Source organism: Lepus europaeus, chromosome 2, assembly GCF_033115175.1.
Source record: "Lepus europaeus isolate LE1 chromosome 2, mLepTim1.pri, whole genome shotgun sequence".
Taxonomy (NCBI): Eukaryota; Metazoa; Chordata; class Mammalia; order Lagomorpha; family Leporidae; genus Lepus; species Lepus europaeus.
Genome location: NC_084828.1, coordinates 46,104,562 through 46,117,968, shown reverse-complemented (window position 1 = coordinate 46,117,968; position 13,407 = coordinate 46,104,562). Strand labels below are relative to the sequence as shown.

Sequence of the window (13,407 nt, the reverse complement as noted above, 5' to 3'; positions counted from 1 at the left end):
TGTTTTTATAGTTCTATCAGAAGCTCATCCTCTCTGAAGAATTACCAGGGTGGAAAATTCATCTGTGTTTTTTTGGAGGTTTCTGACATTTCTTTCTTTAACACCTACTAAGTTTACAGAGAGTACTATGTATATCACACTGAAACCACTTACCTAAAGTGACTTTATCATTCTACCAACTTTTATTGTAACATACGGACACTAATGTTCAAAAATGTCTATTTTGGTTTAACTTTTAGATTTTTCTGTTGTCAAAAAATAATCTGAATATGGCAATATTAACTGAAATACCCCATTCCTTTATCATGAGACATAATATAAATTTGTTATTACTATATAGTTTAAATAATCCTAACTCCTTTTGCAACCAACATACTATATAAAACTGAACACCTTCTTTACCAACAAGGACATTGTTTTATTGAACAAATCTATGTACAGTACAAAAAGTTTCTTGAAATGAGACACTATTGTTGATTTATTGCAGTTCAATGGCTCAGTTTTAATTTGTACTCTTATAAAATGCAAAGTAAAATAATTTAATGTTCAACAAGGAAGCACAAATTTCCTTTCTTGCTGAATCTGTAATATCTTTCACATATTAACAATTCCAGAATGCATATGCAGCATTTACTCATTCTGAAAAGGTGTTTTACAGTACCAAATAAATTAAAAAATAAACACTATCATCCCTTTTAGGTTCTTCATTCATACAACAATATTAAACCAAACATGAAAGGAGTATGGTTGAACCTTTAGTGTGATTTGAAAAGAATCACAGTTCAATGGCATAAATTATCAATGCACTATATAATTTGTGGTTTTTAAAAAAATGAATATGGCTAAAGCCCAAAGTACCAGTGTCCTTGTCCACAGAGATTCCCCTTTTCTATCTCCTCCATAATATCTGAGCAGCAAAAATTCAGATTTGCTCTTTTTCTGACCTCACTGACACACAGCAGAAAGTTAGTACTTAATGTTTTGAAGGAATTTTTATTTAAAAACAAAAATTTGGAAATTGGTCCATGTAAGATAAACAATCCTAAAAACAAGTAGAAAAGAACAGGAAAGGAACCTAAGGAATAAGAAAGCTTTTGTTTCTTCTGGATCCCAAATTAGAACTGTTGCAAGTTTATGTACCCCATAAAAGTAAAACGATGTGGGTTTATATTTTAGAAGGCAGACATAATAAAATATACACATTCTTTCAATAGCCATTATTTAAGAAGTACATAAATAAGGAGGTTAGAACAGTGTGGTCAAATAGAATTTTATAAAATATTACTTGATTTAGTTATATATATAAAACAATTTGAGCTCCATCTTTCAGAAACACTTTTAGCAACACAGAAATGGAAATGAAACCTCAAAGACAATATAACAGGTGAAATATGTTTAAAACATTTTAGCATGAACTTCAAAATTAATGAAAATTCATGCTTTTGTGGGCATGAATTTATGTCACAACTTATTACAAATGTGAGACATGTTATTTTAAACTTCTGAAAAATGTACAAAGCAAAAATTAAGTTTCAAAAAAAAAACTTCATTGTCCAAATGAACGAGTTTTCAAACAGGCTTTTTATTACAAGTTGTATTTTTAGAATGAACTGAAATTGAACTCAATTATTACATTTTTAGTATCAACAAATATGGAAAACATTTTTAGTTGATTTTAAAGGATTTAAAAACTTGATTATGTGTTTATCTGTTCTCTAAATGTAAATTCCACAGCCTAATGTAGGCTACATAACAAAATAAAAACAAACACATTTGATTGGAATGGACTTATGACCATCATTGCATAGTAGTGAATGCCCATGATAAGTAAAAATTGAGGATTTTTTTTTTAGATCATTTGATTTATCATGACCTGGAAATCATAATTTAATAAAGTCTGGATGTTACCCTGAAAGAAATGTCCCACTTCCCTACTAACTTCATTCAAGAAGCTCTAATACCCTAAAATTTAAAATAGCAGAGGCTGATGAGATTATCTGCCTTGATTAAAAATTTACCAGTTAAATTACTGGAATATTTGGTTGACAGTGGTGTATTAGTAAGTCCACTTTTGAAGAATTTGTCTTTGCATTTTCGTTCTTTCTTCCTTTGTATATTAACACATGAATAGGTAAAAGGATATCTTTAAGCATCCTCCTTTCAATAATGGACAAGTGGAAACTTCTGAGAGGGTATTTTATAAAACATTTGTAAAAGATTTGTTTAGCAGTTTATTGACTGTTAAATTAAAATTAGGAAAATTACTGGTCACCAAGGAAAATAATCTCATATTGTGTTCTTGCTGTGCAATACTTTTTGTAAATACTTCCTTTTATATATAAAATTATTATTTAGACCAATCCATCAACTAATGAATTAAAAAAATGAGTAGTATGGCTTATTTTGGAATTAATACTCCTAATTGAGTAAAATGAATTCTTGACCTGATTCTGAGACGATAGATTTGTAAGCCGTTTATCTTTATAGGACTATACTTAGATAACTCACATTAATGTCTAAAGGACATTACTATGAATTATCAAGCAATATCCTATACTATATACAAACAGAAATATCACAGTGTGCTTTTACCATTATTCACATTGAAGAATTTGCAAGTCAGTGTTTTGCTTTAACTATATAGCCTGCAATAGTCTTAGATTCCTCCCACCTCTTCCCAAAATTACTGATGGCACTTTTCTATGTAATGGATGCTGCTAGCTTTTAAATACAACTAATTTGTATTACCAAAATAGAAAGTGGAAGGTTCTATCAAGAGCTTATTAGTAAAGCATTTGTTTCTTGTTTTTTTAATTTTCAACACTGGCATGCTATTCATCAAACTTGGACTTGTCTAATCATCTGGAAACAAGTTACACTCTTACTTAATAAATATCATGATAATAAATCATTTTATATCCATGTATCAGTTTCTAAAGTATATCACAAATTAAACAGCAGTGGTTCCTCAAACCTTGTTTGACTAGGAGGCCATAATTAATTGTTCATGAAAAGAAAACAAATCCCAGTTTTAGACTGCTTTACACTGTTTATTATTGTAAACCAGCTCCCCCTCCCTCCTTTTTAATAATGGGTTTCTTTTCTCTTTCTGTAAGGCCATAGCTGGTTTTCCTTTCTGAGTAGTTGCGCGAACATGTTTTCACATAAGCAAAACTGAACATGCTGCCATTAATCATCATACACTTTTTAAAAATGTGGTTTTCTGGATAACTGGTACTTTGGGAGTTTTATAATAACCCTTTTGGAGTCTAAGCCAGCACATCTCCTTTGCAAGTTCATTCTAGAAAATGTGCTTTGTCTTTATTTTTAGTAATCTGAGACCGCTCTAAAATTAAGGCCATCAGGGAAATAGCAAACTGATGATACATTTTCTTGTAGTGCTTTTTTCACACTACTGCTTGATCGACAGATCTTCCTGAAACGTTTCTTATCAGGCACCTGTAAAACAGAACATGTCTTGTTAATTCAGATATTCAACTGGAATTCTGTCAGATTCTAATTTAATTTATACCCTGTCATTCAGAGGATATTGGTATTAGTAGAAAAGCAAACTCTCCTTTTGCTCTTTTTGTCTTTTTAATCATTTTCAGTTTTTTCTTAACTCACTTTTATAACAGAGACTCAGCTTCACTTGATTTATATTCTGGCATACAGATGAAAAAACATTCCCATCAAAACTTTGTTTCTAGAGCTTTTATTACATGAAACTTGAAGAAAATCCTCTGATATAATGGAAAGAATATCATCAGAGTGTGAAACACATGTGTTTAATTCTGGTTTCCACAAATTCTTAGACCTATCCCTGTGCAAGTGACTTAGCATGTGAATTTCAGTTGCTTTACCTATATAACAGGAAGTTTCAGAGTGGTTGTATGGATTAAGAGAAATGATGTATGGGTTGTGCTATAGCATCTGTACTGTAAATTTTATAGTTCCTAAATATCTACCATTTACGGTACTTTCTATTTCTACAGATATATCTATTGAGAAGACAGAAGACTTACTTTCATCATCTGAATCAAATCCAAAGAGTGTCTGACATTTCTTTTGTGCAAGGTGAGCCTCAAGTGCTTCTGCATTACAGTAGGTGGTCAGGCATTTGCCACATCTTAATCTTTTCACTGATTTTTTATAAACGTTATCTTGATCAGAACAGGCATCTACTTTATCAGTCAGAAATTTTCTACGTTTTGGCATACTGAGGTACCGTTCGTCAAGGTAACTGGGAGGCAATGGTCTGACATATGGCTTTGTTAACATTAAGCCATATGAAGTATGTTCACTTGTCAGATTTGGTTTGGATGGTGCCTGAGATACTGGCAGGTTGTTGTGTTCTTGTGGTGCAACACTGGGTAAAATGGAACCATTTTCTGTCCTGATTCTGTTTGTATCCATTTTCAAAGCAGGATCTGATGCTACTGCAGGCGTTTGCTCTCTTTCACTGTGTCCATTGACTAAATCACTAGTACTACAGTTATTTTCAGAATTTGGTTCTATGTCAGGCATCTTTTGGTCTGTTAAGCTTATATTTGAGACAGTGTTATCAGAATGTTCATTTCCATTCTGAACTAAACTGTCTGTTTTCTTTTCCATACTTTCTATACACATCTTTGGTTCTGTAGAATCTTTCCTTGATTTGTTAGTAGAAACTAGCAGACTACTAGTGTGTTTCTCATTACTAGATGAGTCTTTTTCCTGATGATTAGGATTTGAATCTGGTTGAACATCCAAAAGAACTGCTTCACTTGGCTGTGCAGATGATTCTGGTGTTTTACTTAAATAGTGCTGAGCTTCATGTTCATATAGCAGAGGAAGATCTTCAAAAAGCTCATGGCATTCTGGGAAACTACACTGAGCTTGAAATAGCCTGTGACTTTTTGTATGCTGGGCAAGCTGGAATGGCAGCTTAAATGACTCATTACAATTAAAATGCAAACAAAAGTACACATTTGGATAGCTGTGTCTATTAAGGTGATCTATAAAATGTTGAGAATCTTCAAATTGTCTTTGACAAAATTTGCATTTTCCTTTGCTCCACTTCATTACTGTTTGTCGCACATTTAAATCAGTTGGATGTACAGTTCTTGCATGTGTATTCAGAAATCCAATTCTTTTAAATATCCTGACACAGCCAAGAGCAGGGCACTTAAAGTTTCCTTCTTGATCTGTAGCATATATGTCTTTTGGATGGCACACAGTTCCATTGATTTTGTGAATTACTGAAGTTTCTTGATTCAGGTCATAGTCATCTTCTTCATAATCAGCTTCCTCATCTTCTTCTTCCTCAAAGTCATCTTCACATCGAGGTAAAGGCTCTGAGACGTTATTTAAAGAAGTATCAGGACTACCATTTTCAATAATGTTTTCAATAACATTTTCTGCTACACTTACAGGAATTTCAATCAATTCGGCCACATGCTCAGAGATGACCCCTTTGTTTCTATCACTGGAGGCAGTAAGAGTCTCCACTTCCAAATCCTTATTATCAGAATTCCCATTTTCAAATGAAACAGAAGAACTGGAACAATTTAGCTGTTGCAGAGTAGTGATTTCCTGGTCATCCTGCTGAGCTGCAGCAATTTGCTGTCTCTGTATCTTCTTCACATGATTCTTCAAATGCTTTTGCATAAGTCCTCTGTTCCTAAATTTCCTACCACATATTACACATGAAAAACTGCCTTTTTTTTGATGAGCCTGGGCATGCCTTACAATATGACCACCTAGAAATTCTTTGTTACACAACATACACCGATGCCTTGGGACGTTGTGATCGACTTTGGAAGTAGTAACAGCTGTAAGGTTTTTCTTTGTATTAATATGACCTTTAGGTTGCACTGCAGATACATCATCAGCATCAGTCTCTCCAGTGCTGTGATCTGTAAGAGAGTCAAGCCCTTCATCTAAACCTTGCTGTTTCGTTTTCTTTTTTAGATTGCCTGTAGAATTTTCCAGTGTATTTTCATTTAGGAATCTAACTGCTGACTTATCACTCAATAATGCCACACAGTTTTTCTTAATCATTACAAAATTCCAAAATTCAGGATCAAAAAATAATCCCTTTTTCAAAATTGGAAGCAATTCAAAACGAACACGATTCTGAACACTACTTGTGCCTTCATTATATTCTTCATCAGGACGTTTGTAAAGTTCTTCCACAGTACGATAAGCTTCTAAGGAGCGCTCAAGAAAAAATATTGAGAGTGCACAAATTCTGAGGATCTCCAAATCATTTGGCAAAAAATGTGCAATTGTTTTATAAATTAGACATTTGGTTTTGGGATCATCATGAAGGTCAAGTTGAAGGGCACAACCACATATTTCAACACAAATTTGCAAGCCTTCTTCTTCAACCTGTAAAAAGAAAAAAATTACTTCTAAACACATTTTTTAAAGAAAATGATTACACTACCTGGTTTAGCATTTTAAACTGAAACTGACAGGAAAGCTAAATAAGCACAGTATTTCTTTGTGCAGTTTTCCTCAATTGGTAGCTTTGTTCAAACCTTTTTATTAAATCTTTTTTTTTAAAATGAGAATAATCTGGAATAGATAAGTTTGGTGAATTCTACTAACCATAATTTAAAATGTTTCATAAACTAGATTAAGAAACAAGAGTGTCAAATTGTTAAATCAACAACAGGAGTCACTGTGTACTTACGTCTCATGTGGGATCTGTCCTTAATGTGTTGTCCAATGTGAAGTAATGCTATAGCTAGTACTGAAACAGTATTTTTACACTTTGTGTTTCTGTGTGGGTGCAAACTGATGGAAATCTTTACTTAGTATATACTGAAGTGATCTTCTGTATATAAAGATAATTGAAAATGAAAAAAAAAACTTGGTTTTAAATTGGAAATTGCATAGAAAATTAATCAATTTTTAAAAAATATCATGTAGGATCTCTGTCCTTAATGTGCTGTACATTGTGATTTAATGCTATAACTGGTACTCCAACAGTATTTTTCATTTTGTGTTGCTATGTGGGGGCAAACTGTTGAAATCTTTACTTAATATATACTAAACTGATCTTCTGTATATAAAGAGAATTGAAAATGAATCTTGATGTGAATGGAAAGGGAGAGGGAGCGGGAAAGGGGAGAGTTGCGGGTGGGAGGGAAGTTATGGGGGGCGGGGAAACCATTGTAATCTATAAGCTATACTTTGGAAATTTATATTCATTAAATAAAAGTTTAAAAAAAAAGATTTCTTACAAATCTAAACCCCCATTTATTATTTCAGGAACCAATATCATATTCTTTGGCAGAAAGGTTAAGATTATATATCTTTAAGCAGATTATTAGTTTTCTATGTTAAGGAAAAACTAGATTTGAAAAATAACTACTATGGAACTATTTTTATAATGTCATACTTATTATTACTTATTTTACTGATTAAGTAAAAATATTTATCCAAGTATGATATTATGTGGGCCCACATGAAAAGATCAATTATAATCTTTCTATATTGAATTCATCAGAAAATGAACCTACTGGAAGTTATCTGAAAATTCTCAAGCTTTGGAATTTTTACTAATGACTCAAAGATAACTATCAGGTTTCACTTGGGAACCTATTGTCAATCCATCTTAATTCAAGTTTTAAATAATGCCTCCAGTAGTTTGGAATGATATAAATACTTGTTTGAATAGAAGAAGATATCATAATAATACTTGAAAAATCTCTCTCAAGTTTGTGAAAGGCACCAACAATTGGTTAAAACACTAGTTAGATTGCACCTGCATCTCATATAGCAGTGTCATGGTTTGATATCTGCCACTGGTTCTTGATTCAGCTTCCTGATAATGTGTACCCTAGGAGGCAATAGGTGATGGCTCAAGTAACTGGGTTTCTCGTACCCACATGGGAATTCCTGGCTTTGCCCTCACCCAGTTGTGGTTGTTGTGGGCATTTGGAGAGTGAACAAGCAGATGGAAGCTGTCTCTTATCTATCTGTTTCTCTCTACCTCTCAAATAAATTTAAAAGTCCTTTAAAAAGTGAAAATGAAATTAAAAGGTTTTATTTTGTTGCAAATTAATTTTGAAAACCATGCATAGTTTATTTATAATATTCATTTTACCTTAACTCTTTGAAGACACATTGCATACCCGTATTTCAAAAATGTCTTGTATCAATATAAACTTATCTTTTAATATCATTTTCCATGACCTTTTTAAAGTACCTTCATGTGTGCGTGTGTACACTCGCATATTTATCATACCTCATGCATATGATATATTATAGATTAAAGCAATAAACACTACCTTGCTAGCTTCATGTCTTAGACTCTTATGTGCTATGTAGTTCTACTTACCAACAACTTACAGCTCCATAGACAGACCTTAACTTGGCACAATCTACTCCTACTTTATCCAGCTGGTAAATTCCCATTAATGTTCTATCTTTATTTGATCATCAGTTTTACTCTATGAATGTTTTTCTCCAAATTCATTATGGTTCCTGTCCTGAGGTACAGTTAAGCACTCCCTGTTTCTTGCATTAAGAATAATGTATACTTAGTTATATGTATTATTTTATAACTTATCTATGTTCCTACTCCTAAACTTTGAATTCCTAAGTCACTGGGGACAGTGTGTCATATTTTGGTATCTTACCTATAACCAGAGTAGAAATTGGTACATATTGACCCCTTGAACCAATGTTTGCAGAATAAATAGGAATCATTTATTCCACTGACTTTATCCCTATAAATACATCATGTTGGACTTGGAATCCTTTCTGAATTCAGATTTTTTTTATTTCTAAATGCTTATTAGAATAAATTTTCCCACCTAAATTTTAAATCCAGAATTTGCTGGATCCAAACATAAGTACTACTCTGTCTTCCTTCAAAGTTCTATCTACATTTTCTATCTTGATTCATAAATAATGTATTCAAATACTGAGTTTAAAAATGTTTAGATTGGGTATGTGTCTGTGGCATAGCAGGTTAATCTGCCACCTAGGATGCTTGCCAACTATATTTTAGTAACAGGAGGCAACAGATGATGGACCAAGTACATGGGTTCCTGCCACTCACAGGAGAGACCCCAGTGGAGTTGCTGGCTATTGACTCTGGCCTGCCCCGGCCCGGGCTATTAGAAGTATCTGAGTCATAAACAAGCGAGTAGAAGACCTCTATCTCCCTCTGTTACTCTGCTTTTCAAATAAGTAAATAAATCTTTAAAAATCTTAAGATCATAAAAAAAAAGAAACAGCTACTTCTTTACCTAAAAATCTTTGAAGGATATCTATAAACTAAAGTTCCAACTATAGGTATAATGTTCAGTTCCCTTTGGGATTTCCAACAACTACCTATCTCTTCCCCATACAGTCTTTCTGGTTAGTCTCATCTATCATCGATTTTCTGCTACCCCATTAACACTGCCAGAGTTGTGAAACACAGATAATGAAACAAGGAAAAAGTGCTCTGTAACTAAAAATCCTCTACAAATGTTACTACTATCCTCATCTATCATTCAATCCAGCTTTAAAGCATTTTCCTTTCTGAAGCCTGGCAGGTCATGTATTTGAATTTGACAGAATTGTTTAATTATGCCTATTCTAACATCACTGAGGCATGTGAATGATCTATTCTATTGGATAAAAGTTTTGAATAGAATGTAAACTATTATGCTTTATAGTTTATTTCATCTTTGAATTTTTCCTTATGGTTATATTCTTAGGTTGAGCAGATATGTGAAAATAAAAATGCTCTGTGATAACTGGCAGACTCTCACTTATACTGTAAACTTAATATTAACAATACCTCTCAATTTTAGTGCAAATAAGAATTGTGTTAATTGTGTTTTAAAAAAGGGATTTTTAAAAAATTTTTACAGATGATTCTGCTATACAATGATTTTTTTTTTTTTTTAATTTGACAGGCAGAGTTAGCGAGAGAGAGAGAGAGAGAGAGACAGAGACAAAGGTCTTCCTTGTGTTGGTTCACCCCCTAAATGGCCGCTATGGCTGGCGCGCCGGCCAATCCAAAGCCAGGAGCCAGGTGCAGGAACCTGGTTTCCCATGCAGGTGCAGACGCCCAAGCACTTGGACCATTCTCCACTGCCTTCCAAGCTGGACTAGAAGAGGAGCAACCAGGACTAGAACCCAGTGCCCATACGGGATGCCGGTACTGCAGGTGGAGGATTAACCAAGTGAGCCACAGTGCCGGCCCCTACAATAAATATTTTAAAATATTATGTAGCATAGTTTGCTTTCTCTCTTTTGGTGGAGGAATAGGTTAACTTTGACAATGTACGTGAATAACATTTCACTTTTAAGGTTGCATGAATGCAGTTAGCAAAATAAAAGGGAAATTAAAAAAAACAACCCTTTGATACAGTGCTGCCAACTTTATATCATGGGAATGTGATCACTACATGGTCATACATTTAATGAGTGGTGTGATAATGTGACAAATGCATAAATATTTAAGAAAAATTAAAATATATTATTTAATGGCTACCTCTTTATATAAGTAACCAACACAAAGATTCAATTAAATGGAGCTCCAAAATGTAGGGTAGCTTTATCTTTCCTGTGTTTGTATTCAAGATCCTATTAATATTTTAGGGAGAAAAGTTAAATGACTTGCAGGATCCACTTTCATGTCTATGCAGGATTCATATGTAGAACAGTACTCATTTACAAGTGGTCCAAGAAAAACTTGATTCAGGACTACTTTGAAAGACAAGTGATAGGTTTTTATAATTACTTCAAGTAAATATTTTATGTTCTTAAGTTTCAAAAACATCTCAGAATCCAATGTTCCTTTTCACATAAATACCACATTTAAAAATGATTAAGTTTCTCTGTAACAATGAACAGGTATTACTTCTAGATATACAAAATTAATTTGCAAAATAAAATTCTATAGTTGGGACAAGATAAAGTGAAAAGTGACAAACATATTTAATTATAAGTAAAAAGAGGATAGCTTCTTAAGGAAGCAATTGTTCTCATATTAAATTTGCAGTAGTGATAAGTCAGCATTTTTTCCCTTCTTTTTCAATTATTTTCCCTTTGTACTCTGTTAGGAGTTTGGAGTTGGGAGAGAGGAGGATGCAAAATGTGGGAAATGTGACCTTAAAATCCTCCTTCCCTTCAGTTAAATAATCAGATAAATTTTATAATAGATTCAAGCTTCAGTGAACTGTCATTTAAATTTTAAATGCAAGGGATAAATATATCCTATTTACCTCATCTTTAATGATTTTCATGAAAGGAAATATGACTCTCACATTAGTTGCTGTTCTTAAAAGCTGGTAGCATTGATCTACAAAAACTTGTTTTGAAGGATTAGATTTAAGCTGTAGTTTACTCCATATGAAAATCAACTCCCTGTAAATGAGAAAAAAAAAAAGAGAAATATCAAAAATACATTTTATTCAAATACAGACATTAGCTAGCTTTCCCTGATTCTATAGTAGTCTGCCTGGGTAGTATACATAGTAAGTAAAAATGTATCTTAGGTTAACCCCCAAGCTACTTCTGCTACTTATAGAAGGTGGGAGAAAAATATCAGAAATTAATGGTTTCATAGTGGTAGGAAATTAATTACCACAATTTGCTGGTTTGCCTCAGCTTCTGCATTACTGGATCCAAATAAATTCTAATTCCAATATACTTATGACATTACTTTAAAAAATATAAACTTTTGACCTATAATTAATATACTACCTGGAAATTTAGAAACCAACATTATAGCTTACTCTTTTAAAAAATCATATAGACTAAAAGTCTTATTTTATAGTACTGACTTTAAAATTGTATGTTTTAGATCACCTGCTCTTCTATTAAAGTGTAGTGTAGTACTTTTAGACAGATAAGCATGGACCATTTAAAGTGTTTCATAGGTAGATTGTTTTCTAAAATACGGTCAAAGTTATTAGATGAGCAAGCATAGGAACCGTGGGCTTTAAGGCAAAGTCAATTTATAAGATATAACTAGGATATCACATTTTAACAAATTAGAATTCAAAATGTCATAAAACTTATGTAAAATATCATAGTCTAAAAGTATTGAAATCTTGACAAAAATGTTAAAAAAAATTGCAGTTTACTGAGTAGGTGTTCTGGGTCCAGAACATCCAGGTGTTAAACCTAAACACAGCTTTTTACCATCATGAAGGTAGACATTAACTACTTATATAATACATAAAATATAAAAACAAAAATGATAGCAAGCAACATGTAAGAAGTAAAACCAAAATTCAAATTCCATTTCATACTTGCTAAGTGAGTATTCCTTAAGTTTTAGTGCACCATCTACTTTTTTGGACCTATATACTCTTTTACCATGTTCACAAGGTCTCACACTTTCCTGCAATCTCTAGTTCCAAATTTTTATGCCTGGTGATTTCAATTTAAACTAATCATGTTCCTGTAAAATTCCCATCATTTCTTCCTAGATAAGTCAGTAACACTAAACATTCCTCTATCCTGTTTAGTTCTAACCTGTTTATTTTCCAGTGGCAGATCAGTAAAAATGCTTCACTTATTCTCGCTTTTAATCAACATATTCTTTTCTAAGATAAGCTTATCCTTCAAAGGGCATATCGAATGTCTCTTCTTCATGAAAGTTTTCATGAATACTCCAAACTAAATTGAAACCTACTTCAGAATAGATCTTGTCACTCTTACTTACCTTTCATATGCTTATTTATATTTTATAGGCCCTATTTCTCCAACTATTAATACATTGTAAATCTCCTCAGTGTCATTGTATAGTAGAGACAGTAGCAAGAACATGATATTAGAAGTAGGGGAGGGGCCTGCGCTGTGGCACAGCAGGTTGAGGCCCTGGCCTGGGGTGCCAGCATCCCATATGGGCACCAGTTCTAGTCCCAGCTGCTCCTCTTCTGATCCAGCTCTCTGCTGTGGCCTGAGATAGCAGTAGAAGATGGCCCAAGTCCTTGGGCCCCTGCACCCACATGGGAGACCCAGAGGAAGCTCCTGGCTCCTGGCTTTGGATGGGTGCAGCTCTGGCCATTGCAGCCATCTGGGGAGTGAGCCACCGGATGGAAGACCTCTCTCTCTGTCTCTACATATCTTTATAATTCCTTCAAATAAATAAAATAAATCTTTAAAAAAAAAAAAAAAAAGGACTAGGGGAGACCTAAATCTCAAGCATATGCTAATTCATAGCCATCTTTTTCTGAAAACAAGAGTGGAATTCCAGTGGCCATGTCTCCTATCTGACTTTCCCTGCCCCTTGGAGATAGTAATTCAGTAATGAGAAATTGACCCAGTCCCTGGGGTGTCCTCAGTGCTAAGCTATGAAGCTTGGAGAGACTGCAGTAGGAGCGACTGAATCCAGCTAACATAAAAGAAAAACAGATTTTTGAAAAACATTAACCATCTCAGTGTCTCCAGTAGTAGTTACCT

The 13,407-nt window shown here is 33.4% G+C and overlaps 1 protein-coding gene across 1 annotated transcript in view; it reads right to left on the bottom strand.

Moving 5' to 3' along the window:
• Positions 1-457: 457 nt before the first annotated feature.
• Positions 458-13,407, bottom strand: part of ZNF654 (zinc finger protein 654) — a 106,951-nt gene continuing 94,001 nt past the window's right edge. The window contains exons 7-9 of the mRNA XM_062206692.1: positions 11,220-11,361; positions 4,026-6,372; positions 458-3,459 (exon numbers count right to left, since the gene is read on the bottom strand). Of these exons, the coding sequence (XP_062062676.1) occupies positions 3,452-3,459; positions 4,026-6,372; positions 11,220-11,361 (2,497 nt within the window). The 3' untranslated portion in view covers positions 458-3,451. The remainder of the gene's footprint in view (positions 3,460-4,025; positions 6,373-11,219; positions 11,362-13,407) is intronic.